Genomic DNA, 27,239 nt, shown 5'->3' with positions numbered 1-27,239 from the left:
AGGCATGTTTCTCGTACCAGGAGACATATGCTAAGACAAATCCAATCTAACAATATATTACCTATATATGGATAATTTTAATATTTCTAACGTATCGAATATTAAAATTATATTTTTTATGATAAGATCATTACAAACAAAAGAAATATTAAAATTATCTTTTTATCGTTTATTTTTATATCGATATCCAAATATCACGTGTTATATTTTTCGTTAATAACGTTAAGATAAATAAAATTATTTATTTTATTTTTAGGACTATAAAAATCTTAATATAAATTTTTTAAATATAAAGATCGATACAAATAAGATCATAATTAACCCAAAGAATCCCTCTCATCAACACCAACAATACAACACGATACATCGCGAACGCTGAGACGGAGCAAAGATCGGAGTTGCGTCAAGGGCTTCGGTCGGAGCAAGAAACGATGAGGTTCCTTTAGGGTTTCGAGGGTTGAAGAGAGAAAGAGAGACGAGTGTAATTTGAGGTACAAGACGACGGTATACCGTGAAATCTTTGGCCGTCTCCGAACCTTAAAATCCTCCGGCGGTAAACTTACCATACATCGCGGTCGCGACTCAATATATCGCACACGACTAGAGTATGAGAGGGGCACTCGCCGTCCGCCCGTCTGTCGCTCTTCTCGCCGCCGACCTGTTCCCCTCCTCTCGCCGCGGCTTGCTCCTCCCCCACCGCCGAAACCCTTGCGTCGCTCCCCGGCCGCCTCGCCACCGGCTGTCCACCGTCTCCGCCATGGCCTCGGCATTCAAGCCCGAGGAGTCAAGGGTTCCGCCGGCGCTCCAACTACCTACTCCGCGCGTCTCCAAGGTGCGGTCTTTCTTTAATGTCTTCTCCTCCCCCTTCGGCTCTGGATCTGCAAAGTTCTGATCTTTTTGGCCTATTCTTGTAGTTCAAGATCGCTCTCTGCCAGTTGTCAGTGACTCCGGACAAGGAGAGGAACATCGCCCATGCTCGCAAAGCGATTAAGGAGGCCGCCCGGAAGGGGGCGCAGCTTGTTCTTTTGCCGGTAGATTCCGTCAAATCAGATCCTATGTTCTTGGAATGCTTTCTGATCATACTTCCGTTTGTTCTTTCGATTATCCGCACATAATTCAGTTTGAATAAGCAAAAGAGTATGATAGGTAAATGTTCCATCTTCCATTTGTTGATTAGTCTTCTCAATTCCTCTTTATTCTGCAACCAGAAAGCTTCTCCATTTAAATACATTATTCAAAAAAGCTCTTCTCTAGTCCATCTTTTCTATTAGTCAGCAGCATACTAAAATGAGTTTATTTAGAGAAAACATTTGCTACTTTCTCAAGGTGGCAACTGCAGTTAGAGCTCTCAAGATTTCATTTGCTAATGGGATAAAGCCATCTCAGAATCAGCACCAATAATTAATTGTAATCTTCAACAACAGCACTCAGTCTGTTAGGAAAAGAAGAGTATATAAGAGAAGAATAAAGAAAATGACCAGCCTCATTAGCATGCCTCAAAGGATTACAAATGTATATATACACATTAAGAAGCCATGTGGGAGAAAGTTTTTCTTTTTCGGAAATCTCGTTACCCACGAAAGAGACCTTTACAACTCTTTAAATATCACTTTTGATATACTAAACAATTTGCTTAATGTTTATGACAATTTTATTTGAATCTTAGACACCAAATAGACTAAGAAAATGGGACTCTAGGGGTTTCCACAATATAAACTAAAACAATGATGGAATACATATGGAAATGATAGAAAATAAATATTTAAACCTATTGCCGGTAGGACTTTGTAGAAAGCTTGATTAACCTTTTCTTCCCTAACTTGACCAGGAGCAGATTGAAACAATGTGGAACTTTATTTACTTTTAAGAAATGGTATGTGCCCAAGGGATCCTTTCTGCCTACTATCATTTTGCTAAGTGAAACATGATACAGAGACACTCATGACCACAGAAAATAAATTTAGGTATGACACTTCTCACAAGAGCTTAGTTCCTTGAGAAATGAACCTTTGATAAACATTTTTTATCATCGGTTGACCATCAAATGGATCCAGTCTGGTTGGAGAATCCATTCCATTAATTGGTTTATCCTCTTCCTATTCTATAGAGGTCAATGATCCTGTAAAGATTGATAACTTCATGGTTGCTTAGATCTCTTGAGGTGACTATTTCATTTTATTATAGAAGGTGTGTCTTTTTCATGTAAATTACATTATTTTTGTTAGGAATTTACTTCTCCAACGATATTTTATGCCCTTACTGTTATCTAAATCACCACCTTTGATTAAATGTTTTTAGAATTGATTGGTGTAATTGTTGTTAGGAAATATGGAATAGTCCATATTCAAATGATAGCTTCCCAGTCTATGCTGAGGATATTGAAGCCGGAGGTGATGCAGCTCCATCATTTTCAATGCTGTCTGAAGCTGCTCGCAGTCTGCAGATCACTATAGTTGGTGGATCGATTCCAGAACGTTCTGGTGATTGCCTATACAATACATGCTGTGTATTTGGCACAGATGGAATTCTCAAGGGTAAACATAGAAAGGTACAGGACAAGTGCTTCTGTTAGTTCTTTCTACAATGTGCTTTTGACATCATATGTAATTCAATACTTAACCTTGCTTACATGAACAGTTTTGCTGGGGTGTTTTATATGACTGTTTTCGCTTTTGTATGTCTTTTTCTTTAAGAGATAATTGGTGAGGTGACAATTTTATGAACAGGGTTTACAGAGTCCTAAAGTCTTCCTTTTTCTAGTGGCATATCTCTTGTGCTATCTCCTATTGCTTTTCAAAAGTTCTCCTCATGATATAAATTTGACAGATATTTTATGTCAATATTTGATGAGGCAGATACATCTTTTTGACATTGATATTCCGGGGAAGATTACATTTAAGGAATCAAAGACGCTTACAGCTGGGGAGCACCCTACTATCGTGGACACAGGTGTGGAACATGGCATTCAATCATTAGTTTAAATGCATGCTGCTTACAGGATAATTTGCATTGTAAGCTTCTCAAACTAACTTATAGATCAGAGTGCAGCCTTTTTTTTCTTGATTTATTTTAATTGTACTCAAATAAACTTAATGCATATTATCTTATCATATGAATTGCTTCCTGAAATGTGTGTATCATTGTTGTAGTGTATGCTTATTTGGAAATGTTTCTATGGATTTGCAATTTTATTTATTTCTATAAGTTTCTTTCATCTTGTAGTTGTAAATAGATGATTTTCCATCTCTTGAATAATATGATAGCTGTTTAAAGCTTTTCCAGTTCACCTGGGAATTTTAAATTTAAAGTATCTGGGACAATATCAAACACGAAACATTTGTCCTTTAAATTCAGTTTGTATCTGAACTTAAAATAAATAACTTTTGAGTGGTATTGATGCTGATTTCCTATTCTTTATTTCATAATATTGCTTATGAATGGTGAGAAACTGAGTGCTTTAGCTGATGTTTTGTTCTGGAAAAACTTATAATTTACTTTTCTTGCGTTTATGCATATTTTTTACACTCATCTTTACTTTCTTTTTTGTGTAAAGTGGCCAAAAAGGATGCTTCTGTGCAACAAAAACTCCATTGCAAAGGGACTGAACTCTGTTCTAAGGTGCAGAACTCGATCGTAGAAACATTATCATTAGGATTATATCAACCATATTAGTGGACTAGCAAGAATATGAAAGCAACTGAGGGAGCATCAAAGCATTTACATTTTTTAGATTTAGCCTTAAGAACACATATGCTTGAAGTGATCCATTTGAGGCAGGAGGAGGCTGTTCATGGCCTGATAAAGAGGAGGTAAATTATTGGAATGTGAGAGAACCTGATGGTAACCACATATATAGATGATACATCGGTGAAGAAATGGAAAATTTTCCTTTACTTCTAACTTTGAAGCCAACCAAGATGAATCATCGGGTAAGGTAGCATTCATTTCTCATGGAATGTGTCATACTTTGTTGCAACCAAGAGAAATATAGCAGAGTCTTAGATATATTCATTTGATAATTTAAAAAACTCCAAACAGGATAAATTTAAGTGCAACTAGTAAGAATCCCTGTGACAGAAACAGTAAAAGGACTTGCATGATTCTATTGAAGAGAATGTAACTTCTCTAGGGTAGGTTTCCTTCTTAAATGCTTAGGCCTTACAAAACTATTCGGTCTCATGATAGAGATGAAAGTGATATTACTGAAATTGCAGATATAGGAGTCATTGACAAGTAATTTACAACAAGCGAGGGCATATGAGTTAGATGATTTTGGTAATGGTTTTTGGAGCAGCAAAACCATCAAATGTCAAAGGTGAGGCAAACGAATTGTGGGAGAGTGAAGGGAATAGATGACCTAAGTAATTGGAGAATTCATGGCGATTGGAACACCTGAGAACGTAATAAAATCAGAATATAAGAGAAAAGGACTGATGTGTGAAAGAAGCAGTAGAATATAATAGAAAAATATTAACAAAGGATAGAGGAACATCAGAATCTAACAATATTCATGAAGTACTGATTGCTGATATCAGTATCAGACTGGTGGATAAAACCTTGATCTGTGGTGTTTGGCTTTTGACCTGTTGCTATCGGGTTTCCATTTTCATATCGTTTGCTAACTTGTGAAAGAAAAAGCTTCATGGATTGCTGGAGCCAGAAATTTTTATTCAGTTACATGAAAAGCTTGGTTGAAATTGCACTTGATATTTGACTAGCTAAATTCACTTTGTTCGTAGTTTAACATTTGGTTTGTTGAAATTGATGTATTATGGTTTCTTGCCAATTTTTATTTGAGTGTCTAATTGTTTATGAATTTTGCAAAATTATAGATTGATCCTTTAATATAAGCTTTCTCCTATTATTTTGGTTGCAGATGTAGGACGCATTGGTATTGGTATTTGTTATGACATTCGCTTCCAGGAGCTAGCCATATTATATGCAGCAAGAGGTCCACTTCGTTATACTTTTGGAGTATCTGCACATCTTTTTTAAACTGAAAGGCTTGTTTTAAATGAATTTCTGGTTTATTTTACCATGTCAAACTGGAAAGTCTCAACTATATCTGCATTCTTGGGGAATATTTGTCATTGCTATTTTATTTGTGAATCACTATCTTTTTACTATTCTCCTGCATTTAGTTATGGTTCATTTAGTTTTTTTTTTTTTTGGATATCATAATTATCTTTCTTTAATTGGTTAATGTCTTTTTTCATTTAGTAGTTTCATTGACAATTGATCTATTGTATCCGTTCACTAATTGTATAGATATATATTCTTTTTGTTTCAGGTGCTCATTTGCTATGCTATCCTGGAGCATTTAACATGACTACTGGCCCCCTGCATTGGGAGTTGCTGCAAAGGGCAAGGTAATCATTGAGAAATGATGGTATTTTAGCTTAGTTCTTGGCCATGATATATTTGAAGAGTTACATGCCTCTGCTCTGATAATTCTTTGTTCATATGGATATGTCCAAGAAACCAAATCCTAGATCCATATGAACAATGGCGGTATACATAGGGTATATCACCCAAAAAAATAACAAAAATAGTTAAAACGATGGTATACTTCAGTACAGTATAGTATATTGCATATTTGATACTTTAGTTCTCTATAGCAAGGTATGCAATTTCGAATAATACCGTCCAGTACGGGCAGTATGTACCAGTCCGTTGGCTTACCAGTACACGGACCGTCCGTTACCGGGCGAAACGAAAAAAATATAAATATAAATATATATATATATATATATATATATATACCGAACTGTCACGGTCTTAGCTGGAATTGCCTAAGACGTGAGGCACCCTTGCGGCCAAAGACGCGAACTTAGCTTGCGTTGCCTAAGTCGTGAGTCACCCTTGCGGCAAAGACGCGAACTTAGCTTGCGTTGTCTAAGTCGCGCTTCGCCCTTGCGATATTGCTCCGCAAGAATCAGCCCACTTGTAACCTCTCGCAGGTCCCGAAGGACCTGTAAAAGAGAAAGTTGGTTAGTTCGAAAGAACGAGCAACAGACAAGTCTCGAAGTCTCGCGAAAAGGGGAAGCTTTACAAGCAATTCAGCGAGCACCTTGCGTGCACAAGAGAAAAGAGGGAGAGGGAGAAAACAAGGCTTTAGAAGGATGAACGAACAGCTGCAAGCCCACAAACAGCCGCTCACCTGGTCCCGGGTGCGAAGACAAGTTCCCGTTTAGGCCACGTGCGAACTTGCGAAAGAGAGTTCAACGCCCGGTATATAACCGAAGCCCCATCCAGCCCTGTGCCACCCAGGGGGGTTCAAAGGGGCTGAGATGGCTGACGTTTTGGTGAGCGGAGGCAGTTCTCCGCAACCCTCCCGCGGCACGCGAAAACGGAGCTGTTTTGGGCTGTTTTACTCGGTTCGGTGAGCGGTCGCTTTGTAACGTTGCAGTTTGTTCGAACTTACATATTTACAAGCAAAATGACCCAAAACCAAGAGAAAACATGCTGTCAAGCAGTTGTACATGCAGGTGTGAGCGACGAACTGTCATGAACGGTCGTCGCGCACCCGCAACAACTCCGTTCAACGAACCGTTCGTCGCTCACACCCGCATGTACAGCTGCTTGACAGCATGTTTTCTCATGGTTTTGGGTCATTTTGCTTGTAAATATGTAAGTTCGAACAAGTTGCAGCGTTGCAAAGCGACCGCTCACCGAACCGAGCAAACCAGACCAAAACAGCTCCGTTTTCACGTGCCGCGGGAGGTGAGCGGAGAGCTGCCTCCGCTCACCAAAATGTCAGCCATCTCAGACCCCAGGAACCCCCCGGGTGGCACATGGCTGGATGGGGCTTCGGTTATATACCGGGCGTTGAACACTCTTTCGCACGTGACCTTTACGGGAACTTGGTTTTGCGCCCGGGACCAGGTGAGCGGCTGTTTGTGGGCTTGCAGCCGTTCGTTCATCCTTGAAAGCCTTGTTTTTCTCCCTCTCCCTCTTTTCTCTTGTGCACACAAGGTGTTCGTCGAATTGCTTGTAAAGCTTCCCTTTTCGCGAGACTTCGGGACTTGTCCGTTGCTCGTTCTTTCGAACTAACTTCTTTCTCTTTTACAGGTCCTTCGGGACCTGCGAGAGGTTACAAAGTGGGCTGATCCTTGCGGAGCAAGATCGCAAGGGCGAAGCGCGACTTAGGCAACGCAAGCTAAGTTCGCGTCTTTGCCACAAGGGTGACTCGCGGCTTAGGCAACGCAAGCTAAGTTCGCGTCTTTGGCCGCAAGGGTGCCGCACGCCTTAGGCAATTCCAGCTAAGGTCGTGACATTGTGGTATCAGAGCGGGCAAGCTCTTCGATCGAACTTCGCAACTTCGCCATGGCAAAGCATCGTGGCGAATCAAGCAAGACGGGGCAAGCCGGACCCTTGCCCCAAGCAGCCGCAGGTGGACTGCATGTGCACACTCGCTCTCATGCTGTTGGAGCCGCTCACGAGGATCGCGGCAGCGAACAGGATGAGCGAGAAGTTGGCAACTCTCCGCGAGCGGAAGAAGCGCAATCTGGTGCGCTAACTGGGAAAAAGAGTCATAAGGAGAGACTCACGACGGCAGAAACCCGCCTGGATGTTCTGGAAGCGAGCATGGAGGAACTCTACCATGGCCAACAAAGACTTGTTGGGGTAGAGAGCTCGCAAGAGGAAGCGGAGTCCCGGATCGACAAGGTCGAGGCCCTAGTCGACCGACTGTCTGATGACACCAAGGACTCCGTGCAGCACTTACAGGATGTTGTGGCGGAACTCACTACAAAGGTGGCCATGCTCACAAGAACGCTAAATGCGGGAGGAGGCAACACCCGCGTTGCACCGCCACAAAATTTGAGGGCACCTGAGCCTCATGGATATGGAGGGGCCAGAGATGCCAAAGAGCTCGAGAACTTTCTGTTTGACATGGAGCAATACTTCCGAGCTACGAGGCCCGATTCTAAAGATACCAAAGTTTCTATAGCAACAATGTATCTGAACGGAGATGCGAAACTTTGGTGGCGAACTCGTTGGGAGGAGATCCAACAAGGTTGGTGTCGAGTCGACACATTGACACGGACTTAGCTGATTTTGCCTAAGTCGTGCGGCACCCTTGCGCGTCCGTCCGCAAAGGTCAGCCTCCCCGAAGCCTCCCATTGTCCCTTAGGACCAACAAACGAGAGAACGGGTTAAAGGGAACGCCTCAATCGGGATCCACAAGCAAACATCTCTGAAAAACACTTCATAGACAATGCAAATTACAAACAGACTTTACAAGCTCTGAACAGTGGCACAACAAAGGGTAAAATGGTCCATTACAGACCGAAAAGTTCTCGCACGTGTCCACATGACACAACCTTTATTTACAAGCCTAGAGAGGCCACCAACCCAACTAAAATGGGACTATTAAGCCTTCGGCCTCCCCTTTACATGCTATACAAGGCATGAACATGCCAACAGACACGGACAGATATAAGCATTACATCAAACACCTTGTTTAGAAGTTTGTCCGTGACGTTCTCCCCCACTTATCCCTTCGACGTCCTCGTCGAAGCCTTTGTGAACACTGCAACTCTTCGCCTTTGCTGAGTCTTCAATCTTCTGCTCCAGCTGCAATGCGCCTCCTGGCTCCCAGCTGCTCTCCGCTGCTGTTTTTGAGTCGTCGAACCCTTGATCCGCCATGCTGCTTCAACTCGCCAATGACTTTGACTCTGGTGTGGAGTTGGCTGAGTTGTGTTGATCCTTGTTGATTCTTGCGGATCTCCCAGATGAAGGAAAAGACCATCCTTACTGCGCCAGTCTCTCAAAATTCCACATGCTGCTTGAACTGGGTGGATGCTTGTTGGAGCTTTAACGAGCATCATCTCGCAAACTTCTGAAGTTTTGGGTCCTTCCTCCACAAAATCTGCTCATTGACTCTTCTTTCAGTTAGTTGTCACATCCAAGTAGGTTCGCATCACTTCCGCTTTCGATTGGCATTTCGTTGGGAAATGAAGCGGACAATCTACTCTCAGTAGCACTGATCACCGTTGGTGAGGATTTGACAACTATTGTCTTCCATTATCCTCGAAGGGTCTTTGAACTTGTGCAGAGCTCCTCTGCTGGATAGATAAGAGAATTGGGGTACTCGGTTTCGCCCATTCTCTTAAGAGTTGAGAAGGTAAAGGTTACTTGACTTCGCCCGCCTCCTCGAGGTTGTACTTCATGCATCGAGCTGCTTACTGGTATTCGCCTGCTCTTTGCTCACACTTTTGAAGCACTTGAAGTGTTTGCACTCCTTGCGTTGAGTTAGCTACTGTGATTCACCTTCTCAATGCCATTGAACTTCTGGAATGCAGGAAGTTTTCACCCCAACTTGGAGTAATTCTCTGATAGATGAGGTCGCCTCTGGGATTGTACCGTCTTCTCCATCAACCCTGCCGCCTACTCCACTGAGTAGCAAAGGTACAGCACCGCGTACTGCCTGCTTCGTTCCTTGGTCGTGCACTCTTGCATGACCCGAAGTCCTTCACTTACGGCTATCTTGATGAGAAACTTGTTGACACCGGTCTTACGAAGTTTCTTGGCCTCTGCCCTTCAGCCTTGTCTCGGTACTTGGAGATTGCCTCTGCATGCTCCACCTCCTCGGCCCATTTCACGACCAAACGCTCTCCCTCCGTGAGAGCAAGGGATCAATGACTTTCACGGAAGTCCCGCCTCTGCGGTACCATGGCGCTGCCATGCCCATGGCACTACTATCCGTCGCCTCGCCTCTGAATCCCTTTTCTTCACAATCAGTAGAAATGTCTCCGTGGCACTCCTCTGAGTCCACCTCCATTCTGACTGATGCTTGATTTTGGGTAGCTAAGTCCCTCTGGACTCATCGTCGCTTCCTCGCCCCTTTCGACCTCCTGCTTCAACACCTCTGTGTTCTCCAAGCAGTCTGTTTGGTCGATGGAAAGACAGACTGCAACTCCCATGCATGGCCTCTGCCATCACGTTGTAGGGTTTGCACCGATTCTGTTCTCCTTAGCTTCCTTGGTAGCAACGTTCGCTTACTCGGCCTTGTCCTCTGACTTGCCAGGCTCCCTTAAGCGAATATGAGCTCTGGAGCAATCCAACTCTCCAGCTGCTTCGATCATACCTCTGCATGATCAAGTCCCTCCCATGGGACTCACTGGTACTTGCATTCGAACTTTTCCCTTAGTGGAACACAGCCCCCATATGCTGATGACCAAGGTTTCCATCCGATGCAAAATTCAATGCACGCCCGGAAGACCCGCCTCTGCGGTACCATGGCCTTCACACCTTGAATCCATAGCCCTTCTTGCCGTCGTGTTGTTCACCGAAGTGGAGCTTCCAGTAGCTCCCGATCATACCTCCATATGATCCAGTCCCTCCCGGGACTATGTCGTGTGTGTCGCATTGCCACGAACTGTTCCACCACGATCCGCTGCACCATGTCGCCTCCTGGTGACATCTCCATTGCATTCTGATCCTTGTGGAATAAACTCGAATTGTGAACCCTCCATGTGTGGCCTCTGCCAATATATCGCAGGGTCTCCTCCACCTTCGATTTTGTTCGCTCCTTTGGCAATCGACCTTCATCCACCCACTCTTGGGTCACACCTAGATGAAGCACCGCTCTAGGACAGTCCGTCGCCTAGTAGCTCCCGAAGTCCATCGACTTCACTGTAATTTGTGCACCATTGTCTGGATCCTGGGCCTCTGCCCCTACCAGCACAATCTCCGCTGTGCACCGCTTCCTTCATAGCAACTCGAATGGCAACACTGTGGCATATTCTTCAAGAGTACCCGCCTTTGCGTCCTCTTGCCCCGTGCTAAGGCCTTTTGTACCCAACTTCGCCTCCGCAAATTGAGTCGCCTTAGTTCCTCCATCAAATGCTTCTCCGAGATAAGGTGCATGTGCCCCGAAGCTCCCTTCGTCTTTGGCACCATGCAAGATGAGTCCGCTCCGTCAGAATGAAGGACCCATGGAACAACATGATCCTACTATTGCCTCTGCAAGAGTTCATGTCCTTGACCTCTGTCTAAGGAAAGCACTGTGCCTCTGCTCCACGTTCCAACTTCTATGTTGGCTCCCTTCATGCGGCTTGGGTACTTCGCCAAGTTACGCCCAAGTTGCTCCGCTCCTCGTTTTTGCATTGAGTCGATGGTGGCCCTCGTGCCCACCATTCCACGGGTCAGCCCTCCCTTGAGTCCGATCTCCACATCGACTCCAAGTGTGCCTTCATTTAAGTTGCTTTAGGTCGCTCCCCCACTTGATCTCGCAATGCATCCACCAATGCATTCTCTCGAGCGAGATCATGCGACAACTCCTCGCCGCTTGCTCAATCCATCGAGCTTCGTGGAGTTGTTGTTTGTTGAGGTACTCCTCCTCAACATGTGAGGTCCGTCTCACATGATTCTCCCTCTAGAGAGCCGGGACTTATCCCTCCTGGATAACTATCCCGTTGGAGCAACATCTCTCTTCGTTTCGGAGACCACCATCCCCTTGGACTACTCCGATCTGCTGAACAAACTGTGTATTGTTCTGCCTCCTGCAACCACACTTGCTAGATTGCGACTCCCCGTCAATACAGCCCCCGCTACACCCCTCGAGGCCTAGCAACATACTGAACTCATTGCACACTTCAGCCTCCTACGGACGTATCCTTCACATGTCGAAGAGAAAGTTTCAATGCTCCATGGCGCCAAGTTTCGGTCGCCTTGAGATGGCCACGAACATTCCGTCGTCCGCATACAAGCCCATGCATGAGTACCAAATTCTTCGAGTTAGCAATTCCCCTCACCTCTGTGAGCTTTGCATAACTCTTTTGGTCGTTGAGCAACTCATTCCACCTTGCATGGTCTCATTCTTGCCAAGCGCCTCGCTTGCCTAGAGCACCATCAAGTATAGTTGTCAACATTGAGCCGTAGCTCAAACTCAGCCATCTCAACCTTTGTGCGCTCCAAATTCTTTCAAGCTTGCCTGTTCTCGTGGTGCCTCTAGCGCGAAGGGTTGGCCATTCCTCTGAATGCCAATCTCAGATGCCCGCTCCTCTGAGCGACTCTTTTCCCTATATCTCCATGCCCGTTTTCCCTCAAACGGTCGCGCGTGTGCTGACTGCCCTCAACGCAGCCCCACTAGGTCCCCCACGTTTGCATGTCAAGTGTTTCTATGAGTGCTTGTCCCTCTCTGATACCATATGACACGGACTTAGCTGATTTTGCCTAAGTCGTGCGGCACCCTTGCGCGTCCGTCCGCAAAGGTCAGTCTCCCCGAAGCCTCCCATTGTCCCTTAGGACCAACAAACGAGAGAACGGGTTAAAGGGAACGCCTCAATCGGGATCCACAAGCAAACATCTCCGAAAAACACTTCATAGACAATGCAAATTACAAACAGACTTTACAAGCTCTGAACAGTGGCACAACAAAGGGTAAAATGGTCCATTACAGACCGAAAAGCTCTCGCACGTGTCCACATGACACAACCTTTATTTACAAGCCTAGAGAGGCCACCAACCCAACTAAAATGGGACTATTAAGCCTTCGGCCGCCCCTTTACATGCTATACAAGGCATGAACATGCCAACAGACACGGACAGATATAAGCATTACATCAAACACCTTGTTTAGAAGTTTGTCCGTGACAACATGGGAGGACTTGAAGCGGGAGTTGAGAACTCAGTTCCTACCGGAGAACACAGAGTTCGTCGCAAGAAGGAAGTTGAGACAACTCCGCCAAAGTACCACCATCCGAGACTATGTGAAGCAGTTTTCTGCACTAATGCTGGACATACAGGACATGTCAGAGAAGGACAAGTTGTTCAGCTTCCTTGATGGTTTGAAACCATGGGCTCAACAGGAGCTAAATCGAAGGAATGTTACCGACGTGGTCGGGGCAATTGCAGCTGCAGAAAGGCTCACCGACTTTGTTTCCTCTGAAGACCCAGCGAGAAGGAAACAATCTTCAGGCAATCGCCCTCCAAAGCATTCTCGAGGGAAGGAGCTCGGGGGCGAACAGAAGAAGAAGAGCTCCCACAAAGGGCCGAACCCGAAAGGCAAGGCCTCAAAACCGGGAGGATGCTTCTTGTGCGGAGGACCGCACATGGTAAGGGAGTGCCCACAGAAATAGGCACTCAATGCTTTGACGGCTTCCATCCACCCTCCCCGATCGGACAAGGGCAAAGCTGTTGCTCTTAGTTCGAGCAGTTCAGAATCCAGCAACGACGACGAGGAGTCGCAAGGACCCCGAATGGGAGCAATGCGTTTGTTGAACGCTATGCGGGGTCAAGTGGGGGAGGACATGAAGACAAAGGCACAAAAAGCGGGAAGTAGTGAACTGATGTATGTGGACATCAAGCTGAATGGCCAAACGACCCGTGCAATGGTGGACACGGGCGCTACCCACAACTTCATAGCCGATCGTGAAGCACAGCGACTTGGGTTGACATTGGAGAAGAGCCCAAGCCGAATGAAAGCGGTGAACTCGGAGGCCAGGCGAATCTCCGAGTTGGCGAAGGGAGTTCCCATCAAAATCGGAACATGGAGCGGGAACACCAACATGATGGCCGTGCCACTGGACGACTTCCAAGTGATTCTTGGAATGGAGTTTATGCACGCGGCGAAGTTGGTGCCGATGCCGTTCTTGAATTCCCTATGTATGATGGGAGGCGATGACCCCTGCGTGGTTCCCGTCTCTCGAAGAGGAACCAAGGAGCCCCAACACATTTCGGCATTACAATTGAAGAAAGGGGTGCGAAAGGGTGAACTGACATTCGTGGCTGCTATGAAGCTAGAGCCACTCAACCAAGAGGCCATTCAAGAACCTGCTGTGGTGGCGAACGTCCTGAAGGAGTTCAAAGACGTTATGCCACCCGAGTTGCCGAAGACTCTTCCACCACGCAGAGGCGTGGATCACAGTATCGAGCTGGAGCCAGGAGTGAAGCCTCCAGCGAGACCACCCTATCGCATGCCCCCGCCAGAGTTGGCAGAACTCAGAAAGCAGTTAGGTGAACTGCTAAGCGGTGGTCTCATCCGCAGCTCAAAAGCACCTTTCGGAGCTCCAGTTCTCTTCCAGAAGAAACAAGATGGGAGCCTCCGATTATGCGTCGACTACCGAGCCCTCAACAAAGTAACAGTGAAGAACAAGTATCCCATCCCGCTCATTGCGGACTTGTTCAATCAATTGGGCAAGGCGAAGTATTTCTCAAAACTTGACCTTCGGTCGGGATATTGGCAGGTGCGCATTGCTGAAGGCGACGAAGCAAAGACTACTTGTGTGACCAGATATGGAGCGTTTGAGTTCTTGGTGATGCCTTTCGGCTTAACCAACGCTCCGGCCATATTCTGTACTCTTATGAACCAGCTATTCAAGGAGTATTTTGATAAGTTCGTGGTCGTCTATTTGGACGATATCGTCGTCTACAGCCAAACGCTCGAGGAGCACGTCAAGCACCTTCGGACGATTTTCAAGGTTCTCAGGGAGAACACTTTGTTCGTAAAAAGGGAGAAATGCTACTTTGCTCAAACTGAGATTCTATTCTTGGGGCATCGAATCGGTGATGGCTCCATTCGGATGGATAAGTCGAAGGTGCAAGCAGTTGCGGAATGGCGAACTCCAAAGAAGGTGCCAGAGTTGAGATCCTTCCTTGGTTTCGTCAACTACTATCGACGCTTCATTGCTGGATACTCGAAGCGGGCAACCCCACTGACGGAGTTGCTGAAGAAGGAGCAGCCTTGGAAGTGGTCTGACAAATGTGAGATAGCATTCTAAGACCTGAAGGCTGCTGTTCTAGAAGAACCAGTGCTCAAATTGCCAAACTATGGAGAGCCCTTTGAAGTCCACACAGATGCTTCGGACTTTGCTATCGGGGGGGTACTCATGCAGGAAGGTCATCCGGTGGCCTACGAGAGCCGCAAACTCAACGAGACCGAGCGGCGGTATCCAGTGCATGAGAAGGAGATGACAGCAGTGATCCACTGTCTACGAGTTTGGCGACACTACCTTCTCGGGTCGCGATTTGTGCTGAGGACAGACAACATCGCCCTGAGCTATTTCCAAACTCAGAAGAAGCTCTCCCCAAAGCAGGCACGGTGGCAGGACTTCCTGGCTGAATTTGATATGGCAATGGAATACAAGCCCGGGAAGGCGAATGTCGTGGCCGATGCGCTGAGTCGGAAAGTGGAATGCGTGAATGCTGCACAACTGGAGGGCAGAGGCCAAGCAAGTCAGTTACACTCCAACTTCCTTTCCCGAATCAGAGATGGACTGTATAGTGATCCCCAGGCAGTTATCCTGATGCAGCTCATCAAAGAAGGCAAGGCACGACGATTTTGGGTCCAGGAGGGACTTGTTTACACAAAAGGGAATATGGTTTATGTTCCCCGAGTGGACAATTTAAGGCGTGAACTCTTAAAAGAGTGTCACGATTCCCTTTGGGCTGGACATCCCGGCATTCACAGAACGTTGGCTCTCGTGGAGAGGGCCTTCTACTGGCCAAAGATGGGGATTGATGTGGAGGAGTATGTTCGAACATGCCTTACTTGCCAACAAGACAAGGTGGAGCAGCGGAAGCCGGTGGGACTTTTGGAGCCGTTGCCCGTACCAGAAAGGCCATGGGAGAGCATTTCCTTAGACTTCATATCAAGCTTGCCGCCTGTAGGGGGACTTGGATCGATACTTGTGGTGGTCGATCGGTTTTCAAAGTATGCAACTTTCATTGTTGCTCCCCTACACTGTTCAGCTGAAGAGGCGGCCAGACTGATGATGAAGGGTGTAGTGAAGTATTGGGGAGTCCCACACAATATCATTAGTGATCGAGACGCTCGGTTCCTGGGACGGTTCTGGACCGAGCTATTCAAATTGTTGGGGTCAAAGTTATACTTCTCTACAAGCCTCCACCCCCAGACGGATGGCCAGACTGAAAGAATAAATTCACTCTTGGAGCAGTATCTCCGGCACTACGTGAGTGCCAATCAACGAGATTGGGTAAAGCTGTTGGACATTGCCCAATTCTCCTACAACTTGCAGCGGAGCTCTGCATCCAACAAGAGCCCTTTCGAGATTATCACAGGACAACAACCGTCGACTCCGCACACCATGGCAATTGGGTATACTGGGAGTAGTCCATCAGCCTATCATTTCGCAAAGGAGTGGCATCGAAATGCAGATATTGCGCGGGCTTACTTGGAGAAGGCGGCAAAACGGATGAAGAAGTGGGCAGACTTGGGAAGGCGGCCACAAGAGTTCAAAGTTGGCGATTTGGTGTTGGTAAAGCTCCAACCAGCATCACTCCAATTCTTCAGGAACAGAGTTCACAAAGGATTGGTGCGTAAGTATGAAGGGTCCTTCCCAATTATCAGCAGAGTAGGCAATGTTTCTTACAAGTTGCAGCTGCCAGCGTGGTTCAAAATTCACAACGTTCTTCACGCCAGCAACCTGAAGGCCTACCATTCGGATCCGCAAGATGCTTCTCAAAGTGTTCCAACTCGGCTACCTCTCATCACAGCCTCCTACGAGAAGCGAGTGGAAACCATTCTGACGGATCGCAAGATAAAGCTACCCAACGGAGCGGAGCAGATAGAGTACTTGGTGAAGTGGCGAAAGCTTCCCCGAACTGAAGCCAGTTGGGAGCCTGAAGACGCCCTGCGACATGAAGAAGAAGTCATCAACAACTACCAACAAGCGTCGACAATTTAAGTGGGGGAGAATGTCACCGAACGGTCGTCGCGCACCCGCAACAACTCCGTTCAACGAACCGTTCGTCGCTCACACCCGCATGTACAGCTGCTTGACAGCATGTTTTCTCATGGTTTTGGGTCATTTTGCTTGTAAATATGTAAGTTCGAACAAGTTGCAGCGTTGCAAAGCGACCGCTCACCGAACCGAGCAAACCAGACCAAAACAGCTCCGTTTTCACGTGCCGCGGGAGGTGAGCGGAGAGCTGCCTCCGCTCACCAAAATGTCAGCCATCTCAGACCCCAGGAACCCCCCGGGTGGCACATGGCTGGATGGGGCTTCGGTTATATACCGGGCGTTGAACACTCTTTCGCAAGTTCGCACGTGACCTTTACGGGAACTTGGTTTTGCGCCCGGGACCAGGTGAGCGGCTGTTTGTGGGCTTGCAGCCGTTCGTTCATCCTTGAAAGCCTTGTTTTTCTCCCTCTCCCTCTTTTCTCTTGTGCACACAAGGTGTTCGTCGAATTGCTTGTAAAGCTTCCCTTTTCGCGAGACTTCGGGACTTGTCCGTTGCTCGTTCTTTCGAACTAACTTCTTTCTCTTTTACAGGTCCTTCGGGACCTGCGAGAGGTTACAAAGTGGGCTGATCCTTGCGGAGCAAGATCGCAAGGGCGAAGCGCGACTTAGGCAACGCAAGCTAAGTTCGCGTCTTTGCCACAAGGGTGACTCGCGGCTTAGGCAACGCAAGCTAAGTTCGCGTCTTTGGCCGCAAGGGTGCCGCACGCCTTAGGCAATTCCAGCTAAGGTCGTGACAGAACGGTTCGTTGAACGGAGTTGTTGCGGGTGCGCGACGACCGTTCGTGACATTCTCCCCCACTTAAACTGTCGACGCCCTCGTCGACGCTTGTTGGTAGTTGTTGATGACTTCTTCATGTCGCAGGGCGTCTTCAGGCTCCCAACTGGCTTCAGTTCGGGGAAGCTTTCGCCACTTCACCAAGTACTCTGTCTACTCAGCTCCGTTGGGTAGCTTTATCTTGCGGTCCGCCAGAATGGTTTCCACTCGCTTCTCGTAGGAGGCTGTGATGGGAGGTAGCCGAGTTGGAACACTTCGGGAAGCATCTCGCGGATCTGAGTGGTAGGCTTTTAGGTTGTTGGCGTGAAGAACGTTGTGAATTTTGAACCACGCCGGCAGCTGCAACTTGTAAGAGACGTTGCCTACCCTACTGATAATTGGGAAGGGCCCTTCATGCTTGCACACCAATCATTTGTGGACTCTGTTCCTAAAGAATTGGAGTGATGCTGGTTGGAGCTTTACCAACACCAAATCGCCAACTTTGAACTCTTGCGGTCGCCTTCCCAAGTCTGCCAACTTCTTCATCCTTTTTGCCGCCTTCTCCAAGTAAGCCCGTGCAATATCTGCATTTAAATGCCACTCCTTTGCAAAATGATAGGCTGATGGACTACTCCCAGTATACCCAATTGCCATGGTGTGCGGAGTCGACGGTTGTTGTCCTGTGATAATCTCGAAGGGGCTCTTGTTGGATGCAGAGCTCCGCTGCAAGTTGTAGGAGAATTGGGCAATGTCCAACAGCTTCACCCAATCTCGTTGATTGGCACTCACGTAGTGCCGGAGATATTGCTCCAAGAGCGAGTTTATCCTTTCAGTCTTGCCATCCGTCTGGGGGTGGAGGCTTGTAGAGAAGTATAACTTCGACCCCAACAATTTGAACAGCTCGGTCCAGAATCGTCCCAGGAACCGAGCGTCTCGATCGCTAATGATATTGTGCGGGATTCCCCAATACTTCACTACATTCTTCATCATCAGCTTGGCCGCCTCCTCTGCTGAACAGTGTAGGGGAGCAGCAATGAAAGTTGCATACTTTGAAAACCGATCGACCACCACGAGTATCGATCCGAGTCCCCCTACAGGTGGCAAGCTTGATATGAAATCCAAGGAAATGCTCTCCCACGGCCTTTCTGGTACGGGCAACGGCTCCAAAAGTCCCACCGGCTTCCGCTGCTCCACCTTGTCTTGTTGGCATGTAAGGCATGTTCGAACATATTCCTCCACATCAATCCCCATCTTCGGCCAGTAGAAGGCCCTCTCCACGAGAGTCAACGTTCTGTGAATGCCTGGGTGTCCAGCCCAAAGGGAATCGTGACACTCTTTTAAGAGCTTACGCCTTAAATTGTCCACTCGGGGAACATAAACCCTATTCCCTTTTGTGTAAACAAGTCCCTCCTGGACCCAAAATCGCCGTGCCTTGCCTTCTTTGATGAGTTGCATCAAGATAACTGCCTGGGGATCACTATACAGTCCATCCCTGATTCGGGAAAGGAAGTTGGAGTGCAACTGGCTTGCTTGGCCTCTGCCCTCCAGTTGCACGGCATTCACGCGTTCTACTTTCCGACTCAACGCATCGGCAACGACATTCGCTTTCCCGGGCTTGTACTCCATTGCCATATCAAATTCAGCCAGGAAGTCCTGCCATCGCGCCTGCTTTGGGGAGAGCTTCTTCTGAGTTTGGAAATAGCTCAGGGCGATGTTGTCCGTCCTCAGCACAAATCGCGACCCGAGGAGGTAGTGTCGCCAAACTCGTAGACAGTGGATCACTGTTGTCATCTCCTTCTCATGCACTGGATACCGCCGCTCGGTCTCGTTGAGTTTGCGGCTCTCGTAGGCCACCGGCCGGATGACCCTCCTGCATGAGTACTCCCCCAATAGCGAAGTCCGAGGCGTCTGTATGGACTTCAAAGGGCTCTCCATAGTTCGGTAATTTGAGTACCGGTTCTTCTAGAACAGTAGTCTTCAGATCTTGGAATGCTATCTCACATTTGTCAAACCACTTCCAAGGCTGCTCCTTCTTCAGCAACTCCGTCAGTGGGGTTGCCCGCTTCAAATATCCCGCTATGAAGCGTCGATAGTAGTTGACGAAACCAAGGAAGGATCTCAACTCTAGCACCTTCTTTGGAGTTCGCCATTCCGCAACTGCTTGCAACTTCGACTTATTCATCCGAATGGAGCCATCATCGATTCGATGCCCCAAGAATAAGATCTCAGTTTGAGGAAAGTAGCATTTCTCCCTTTTCACGAACAAAGTGTTCTCCCTGAGAACCTTGAAAATCGTCCGAAGGTGCTTGACGTGCTCCTCGAGCGTTTGACTGTGGACGACGATATTGTCCAGGTAGACGACCACGAACTTATCCAAATACTCCTTGAATAGCTGGTTCATGAGAGTGCAGAATGTGGCCGGAGCGTTGGTTAAGTCGAAAGGCATCACCAACCAAGAACTCAAACGCTCCATACCTGGTCACACAGGTAGTCTTCGCTTCGTCGCCTTCAGCAATGCGCACCTGCCAATACCCCGACCGAAGGTCGAGTTTTGAGAAATACTTAGCCTTGCCCAATTGGTCGAACAAGTCCGCAATGAGCGGGATGGGATACTTGTTCTTCACTGTTACTTTGTTGAGGGCTCGGTAGTCGACGCATAATCGGAGGCTCCCATCTTGTTTCTTCTGGAAGAGAATTGGAGCTCCGAAAGGTGCTTTAGAGCTGCGGATGAGACCACCGCTTAGTAGTTCACCTAACTGCTTCCTGAGTTCTGCCAACTCTAGCGGGGGCATGCGGTAGGGTGGTCTCGCTGGAGGCTTCACTCCTGGCTCCAGCTCGATGCTGTGATCCACGCCTCTGCGTGGTGGAAGAGTCTTCGGCAACTCGGGTGGCATAACGTCTTTGAACTCTTTTAGGACGTTCGCCACCACAGCAGGTTCTTGAATGGCCTCCTCATTGAGTGGCTCTAGCTTCATAGCAGCCACAAATGTCAATTCGCCTTTTCGCACCCCTTTCTTCAGTTGTAATGCCGAAATGTGTTGGGGCTCCTTAGTTCCTCTCCGAGAGACGGGAACCATGCAGGGGTCATCGCCTCCCATCATACATAGGGAGTTCAAGAACGGCATCGGCACCAACTTCGCCGCGTGCATAAACTCTATTCCAAGAATCACTTGGAAGTCGTCCAGTGGCACGGCCATCATGTTGGTGTTTCCGCTCCAAGTCCCGATTTTGATGGGAACTCCCTTTGCTAACCCGGAGATTCGCCTGGCCTTCGAGTTCACCGCCTTCATTCGGCTTGGGCTCTTCTCCAAGGTCAACCCAAGTCGCTGTGCTTCACGATGGGCTATGAAGTTGTGGGTAGCACCCGTGTCCACCATTGCACGGGTCGTTTGGCCATTTAGCTTGATGTCCACATACATCAGCTCACTACTTCCTGCTTTTTGTACCTTTGTCTTCATGTTCTCCCCCACTTGACCCCGCATAGCATTAAACAAACGCATTGCTCCCATTCGGGGTCCTTGCGACTCATCGTCGTCGCTGCTGGATTCAGAACTGCTCGAACTAAGAGCAACAGCTTTGCCCTTGTCCGATCGGGGGAGGTGGATGGAAGACGTCAAAGCATTGAGTGCCTGATTTTGTGGGCACTCCCTCACCATGTGCGGTCCTCCGCACAAGAAGCATCCTCCAGGTTTTGAGGCCTTGCCTTTCGAGTTCGGCCCTTTGTGGGAGCTCTTCTTCTTTTGTTCGCCCTCGAGCTCCTTCCCTCGAGAATGTTTTGGAGAGCGATTGCCTGGAGATTGTTTCCTTCTTGCTGGGTCTTCAGAGGAAACAAAGTCGGTGAGCCTTTCTGCAGCAGCAATTGCCCCGACCACGTCGGTAACATTCCTTCGATTTAGCTCCTGTTGAGCCCATGGTTTCAAACCATCGAGGAAGCTGAACAACTTGTCCTTTTCGGACATGTCCTGTATGTCCAGCATTAGTGCAGAAAATTGTTTCACATAGTCTCGGATGGTGGTACTTTGGCGGAGTTGTCTCAACTTCCTTCTTGTGACGAACTCTGTGTTCTCCGGTAGGAACTGAGTTCTCAACTCCCGCTTCAAGTCCTCCCATGTGTCGACTCGACATCGCCCTTGTTGGATCTCCTCCCAACGAGTTCGCCACCAAAGTTTCGCATCTCCGTTCAGATACATTGTTGCTATAGAAACTTTGGTATCTTCAGAATCGGGCCTCGTAGCTCGGAAGTATTGTTCCATGTCGAACAGAAAGTTCTCGAGCTCTTTGGCATCTCTGGCCCCTCCATATCCATGAGGCTCAGGTGCCCTCAAATTTTGTGGCGGTGCAACGCGGGTGTTGCTTCCTCCCGCATTTAGTGTTCTTGTGAGCATGGCCACCTTTGCAGTGAGTTCCGCCATAACATCCTGTAAGTGTTGCACGGAGTCTTTAGTGTCATCAGACAGTCGGTCGACTAGGGCCTTGACCTTGTCGATCCTAGACTCCGCTTCCTCTTGCGAGCTCTCTACCCCAACAAGCCTTTGTTGGCCATGGTAGAGTTCCTCCATGCTCGCTTCAAGAACATCCAGGCAGGTTTCCGCCGTTGTGAGTCTCTCCTTGTGACTCTTTTTCCCGGTTAGCGCTCCAGATTGCGCTTCCTCCGCTCGCGGAGAGTAGCCAACTTCTCGCTCATCCTGTTCGCTGCCGCGCTCCTCTTGAGCAGCTCCAACAGCATGAGAGCGAGTGTGCACATGCAGCACACCGGCGGCTGCTTGGGGCAAGGGTCCAGCTTGCCCCGTCTTGCTTGATTCGCCACGATGCTTTGCCATGGCGAAGTTGCGAAGTTCGTTCACTGCTCGCTCGAAGTGCTTGCCCGCTCTGATACCACAATGTCACGGCCTTAGCTAGAATTGCCTAAGGCGTGAGGCACTCTTGCGGCCAAAGACGCAAACTTAGCTTGCGTTGCCTAAGTCGCGAGTCACCCTTGCGGCAAAGACGCGAACTTAGCTTGCGTTGCCTAAGTCGCGCTTCGCCCTTGCGATATTGCTCCGCAAGAATCAGCCCACTTGTAACCTCTCGCAAGTCCCGAAGGACCTGTAAAAGAGAAAGTTGGTTAGTTCGAAAGAACGAGCAACGGACAAGTCCCGAAGTCTGGCGAAAAGGGGAAGCTTTACAAGCAATTCAGCGAGCACCTTGCGTGCACAAGAGAAAAGAGGGAGAGGGAGAAAACAAGGCTTTAGAAGGATGAACGAATAGCTGCAAGCCCACAAACAGTCGCTCACCTGGTCCCGGGTGCGAAGACAAGTTCCCGTAAAGGCCACGTGCGAACTTGCGAAAGAGAGTTCAACGCCCAGTATATAACCGAAGCCCCATCCAGCCCTGGGCCATCCGGGGGGTTCAAAGGGGCTGAGATGGCTGACATTTTGGTGAGTTGAGGCAGTTCTCCGCAACCCTCCCGCGACACGCGAAAACGGAGCTGTTTTGGGCTATTTTGGGCCTGTTTTACTCGGTTCGGTGAGCGGTCGCTTTGTAACGCTGCAGCTTGTTCGAACTTACATATTTACAAGCAAAATGACCCAAAACCAAGAGAAAACATGCTGTACATGCAGGTGTGAGCGACAAACGATTCGTTGAACGGAGTTGTTGCGGGTGCGCGACGACCGTTCGTGACAGAACGGTATACCGCTCGGTATACAATTTCGTACCGTACCGAGCGAACGTCGAAACTCCGATACGGTACGAAATTGCATACCTTGCTCTATAGTACATACTCGTGCATAGATGTTACCTTGACATCCTTGCTACTTTATGCTCAAGGATTTTGCATAGGAATGCACCAGACAAACCATAGTTTTGTTCATTGTACATAAAGGTTGTGTAGATAGCTTTGGTGTCTGGTCATATCTATCAAATATGCCAGGCTTTTGTTTTCTACTGTTCCTATTGCAGTGCAGCCAATGACCAACATGGAATTTTTGACTTTGGCATCTTTGGAATAGAATGTGCCTAGCCTCATGACGGAACTTACAACCTGTGTATCTATCTTTGCCTTCATGTTTGTGTTATACTAGTTTGTTGCATGTCATGGCCTGAAAGAAAGCTTGATATTAAATGATGGTGCAACTGTAGTTTTTATTTTCATGGTTATGTAAGTTTTACTAATACCTTTTTTGTTTTTTTCACTCCAGGGCTGCTGATAATCAGGTACACAACTTTCCTTCTGATATGTATTCTGATTTGAATTGCTGGGCTGAAAATTTGAGCATTTTAGTGAATGAGAAAAAAGATCTAAGGCATGTAATTACAAGAGATGAGATTATAAAGATAATATGTTATGTGCTTAGTCAAACTTCATAGTCATCAGGAGCTAATGCACACACTTGGTCAAAAATTGAGCCACCCAATTGAACTCTGATCTCTTTATTATGAGCGTTGCTGTTTTGTGACTTTTGAATGATACCCTAAGTATCGCCTTAGGGTATCATCACAATATCTTTATTTTCCATGTTAAGATACACAGGTTGATCACAGAAAGAGGCTTTGCAGTTAGAACCGTTTTGCCCCTTGAAATGCTCTTGATTGCATAGTTGCACTCTTAAGCTGAACTGCCTGATTATATGTTATGTGTACATTATGCTGTGTTTGAATACAAAGAACCATGGCAGAGGTTTCAACAAGACTGTGCACAGTTTATTTGTCATGAAATGATAAAATATGTATGAAAATACATAGGACACTCTCAGCATATTTTATCTGTATTAGTTAGGACTCTATTGGCTCTATTGTTGTGTTTGTTTCCCTTTTCTCAGTTATTTGTGGCAACTTGTTCGCCCGCTAGAGACTCTGGTGCCGGTTACATTGCTTGGGGACATTCCACACTTGTTGGACCTGTAAGTATTATCTGGACTGCAGTGTATTGTGTGTGTGTGCTAGATAGTTTGTGGGAGGATTGAAGGATATTGATGTCACTTTGGAGTCATGATGTCAGTATATACCAAATATTGCAGCTGTTACATATTTCTTTACTAAATAATACTGCATTGATTATCATCATTTTCAAACTGATAGCTGAGTTTTTTTTTATTTGACTATTTGACTTGATCAGTTTGGAGAAGTGATTGCGACCACAGAGCATGAGGAGGCAATCATTGTTGAAGAGATTGATTATTCATTGATTGAACTCAGAAGGTATTTTAGTAACATACTGATAAGTTGCTGATTATTTGAACAGTTATATTATTAATCATTCAAATCCTGCTCTTCAATAAGATCAAGAACAAATCTGAGTTTCATTGGCATCGTGCCAGAAATTATAAATTATGATTTATTTACCTTCTTGATCCCCGGTGTCTTGAAGTCACATACGCCTCATCTGGAGTATGTGATGCATACGGTGTTAAGTTGATCCCATAGCTCTATTAACATGAATCAAAATAAAAGAAAAAAGCAACTTCAATAAGAAGTCAGTTCCTTGTGCATTTTAGAAAGCTTATGCATTTTATTTCATTTTCAAGGTAATAAAATGTTGTTGCGTTTTCAAGCTGTTTCTGCCTGATTGTTGCAGGTCAAACCTGCCTTTGGCAAACCAACGGCATGGCGATCTGTACCAGCTAGTCGATGTTCAGAGGCTGAACTCAAAGTAGATGATGCTAAGGGTTGCTGGTGCTTTCTGAAATAACGCAACAGATTCACATGCATGTTGAAAGACTTCTTTAGCAAATGACTTCTTTAGCAATCAGTCTCATTCAGAATTCTTCCCGTGTTGTGGTGTTCGCTTCTCTGGATGAGAAGTGAAACAAGGAACTGACTACTTATCCTTCCAAATAGTGTGATAGAAATTCTGACAAAAGCTCCGATGGATCTTTGATCATAGAATGAGTTATTGGATTGCTATCATGCTGGCTATAATGGTTCCGATAAGGATAAACGTTTTGCTTTGACCATAGGGGTTGTAACCGAGGGTTTGAACAGATAGCAACAAAGATGTGACTGTCCAATCCAAATTGACTTTGATGTGTGTTAGTGCACGCGGAGTGGCCCATTCAGATACATCAGTATCTATTAGATACATGTTGATTGGTTTCTTTGGATCCTTCGTTTCTACTCACTTGTCGGGAAGTGCTTTGTCACAGCCACTTAAGTCAGCGTTGTTGAAACAAGCATCTTACTCCTAAAGCAGTTGGTGTCCCTAAATCTGTAGTCAACAAAGGCTGCATTGTGGTGTGCAATATTGTCCACACTCAGTTGGCTTCGGTTGTGTTTGAATCCTTTGTCTGCTTCGCAATATGGACGTGTGTGTGCGATGATGGCGATGATGATGATGATGATGATGATGATCTTAAATCCATCTGCCTCCTGCACCGTACTGAACAGTGAGGCGAGCAATGAGTGACGGTGGGTGATGGAGGATCTCCACTGGATGCGGGTCCCAAGTGGGAGACACTTTGATCGCGCCCCTTCTCACCGTCGCCGCTGCTTCTGCTTCTTCTCCTTCTTCTTCTTCCAACCACTACCAGTACTCACTGCTCTTTTCTTCTTTTGCTGCTTCGTGTTTCCACGCCTTGCAGCGTCGCCTGTCAGAACCCTGCGCGCATTAACGCGGCACGACAGCTCTCTTTCTCTCTCTCTCTCTCTCACTAACTCATAAAAGAGCCCACCACTTCCTCGTGAAAGCATCGGACATCAAATCCACTCGGTTGCTGCTGCGTTGGGACTTTTAAAGCGCAGCAGCAGCAGCAGCAGATGCCGTCGTCCAATGACACGTCCATCAGTAGTGATCGGGCCCGGCAGCTTCACGGGATCCCCGCGTTCCTCCATGGCAGAGACCCACTCCCAATACTTCAAGCCCTACCGCACTGTCTCTCTCTCTCTCTCTCACACACACACACACAAAGAAAGACCAAGAAGTAAAGCAGGATTGGATTCGATACAGGAGAGAACGGGAGGAGGAAGTCGCATGCACGTACGCAGGTGGGGGGAAAACGGGCTATCCGTTCCACGCGTGGAACAGTGTGTGTCAGTTCGTATACATTATATATATATATATATATATATATATATATATATGGAGACTTGTGTTGCTTTGGCATTGCATATTGTATGCAATAATAAATCGAAGCTTGTACCGCAACCACTGCATAATGGATCGGATGTTCTGATGCGGTATAAAGAAGAGAGACAGAGAGAGAGAGAGACAGAGAGAGAAAGAAAGAAAGAAACAAAAGAGAAAGAAAGAATAAAAAGCAAAAGAGAAAAAGCTAATGCTCCCTCCTTGGCACTTTGCCACTCCTCGGGATCGTCACTCTGTCTGTCTCTCTATCTCTCTTCACTGTTTGTCTTCATCCTTCTTTGATTCATTCACCCCTCTCGACTCCTTCAAATACCAAGAAAAAGAAAAAGGCAAAAAAAAGTAAGAGAGAGAGAATGAAAGAGGCTGGCGAGGACTTCTTGGAAGCTGTACACACTTGCATGCGCTGAAGGGATGTGATTTTATATTAATATCCAGTAAAATATTTTTATTCATTATAAATTTAATCTTATTTTCAATTACATCATATATATATCATATATAGATAAATATAATCGAAAGATGAAATATACTTTTGGAAGTTTAAACCTAAAGCCTAAGTTTCAAGGGACTATTGCAACAATTACAATAAACACCTATCACTTTGAAGAAATATAGTTTATATCACTAAATAACATGAAGAAAAATACATTACTGGCTAAAATTAGCATTGAAAACAATTAACATTTCATATACAGCACAAAGAGAACGACTCAAA

At 46.7% G+C, this 27,239-nt stretch overlaps 1 protein-coding gene across 1 annotated transcript; it reads left to right on the top strand.

Moving 5' to 3' along the window:
• The first annotated feature begins 336 nt into the window (after window positions 1-336).
• On the top strand, window positions 337-25,544 carry LOC103991078 (omega-amidase, chloroplastic). The gene is made up of 10 exons (XM_009410445.3): window positions 337-832; window positions 915-1,031; window positions 2,324-2,548; window positions 2,856-2,949; window positions 4,877-4,951; window positions 5,291-5,369; window positions 23,643-23,658; window positions 24,264-24,344; window positions 24,560-24,642; window positions 25,019-25,544. Exons 1-10 carry the CDS (start codon window positions 608-610, stop codon window positions 25,095-25,097), a joined length of 1,074 nt encoding a protein of 357 aa, XP_009408720.2. The 5' UTR covers window positions 337-607; the 3' UTR covers window positions 25,098-25,544.
• Window positions 25,545-27,239: the final 1,695 nt, after the last annotated feature.

Source organism: Musa acuminata, chromosome BXJ1-1 (genome assembly GCF_036884655.1).
Source record: "Musa acuminata AAA Group cultivar baxijiao chromosome BXJ1-1, Cavendish_Baxijiao_AAA, whole genome shotgun sequence".
NCBI classification, from domain to species: domain Eukaryota; kingdom Viridiplantae; phylum Streptophyta; class Magnoliopsida; order Zingiberales; family Musaceae; genus Musa; species Musa acuminata.
The sequence above is the reverse complement of the archived record's forward strand: the minus strand, read 5'-3'. Positions and strand labels throughout refer to the sequence as shown.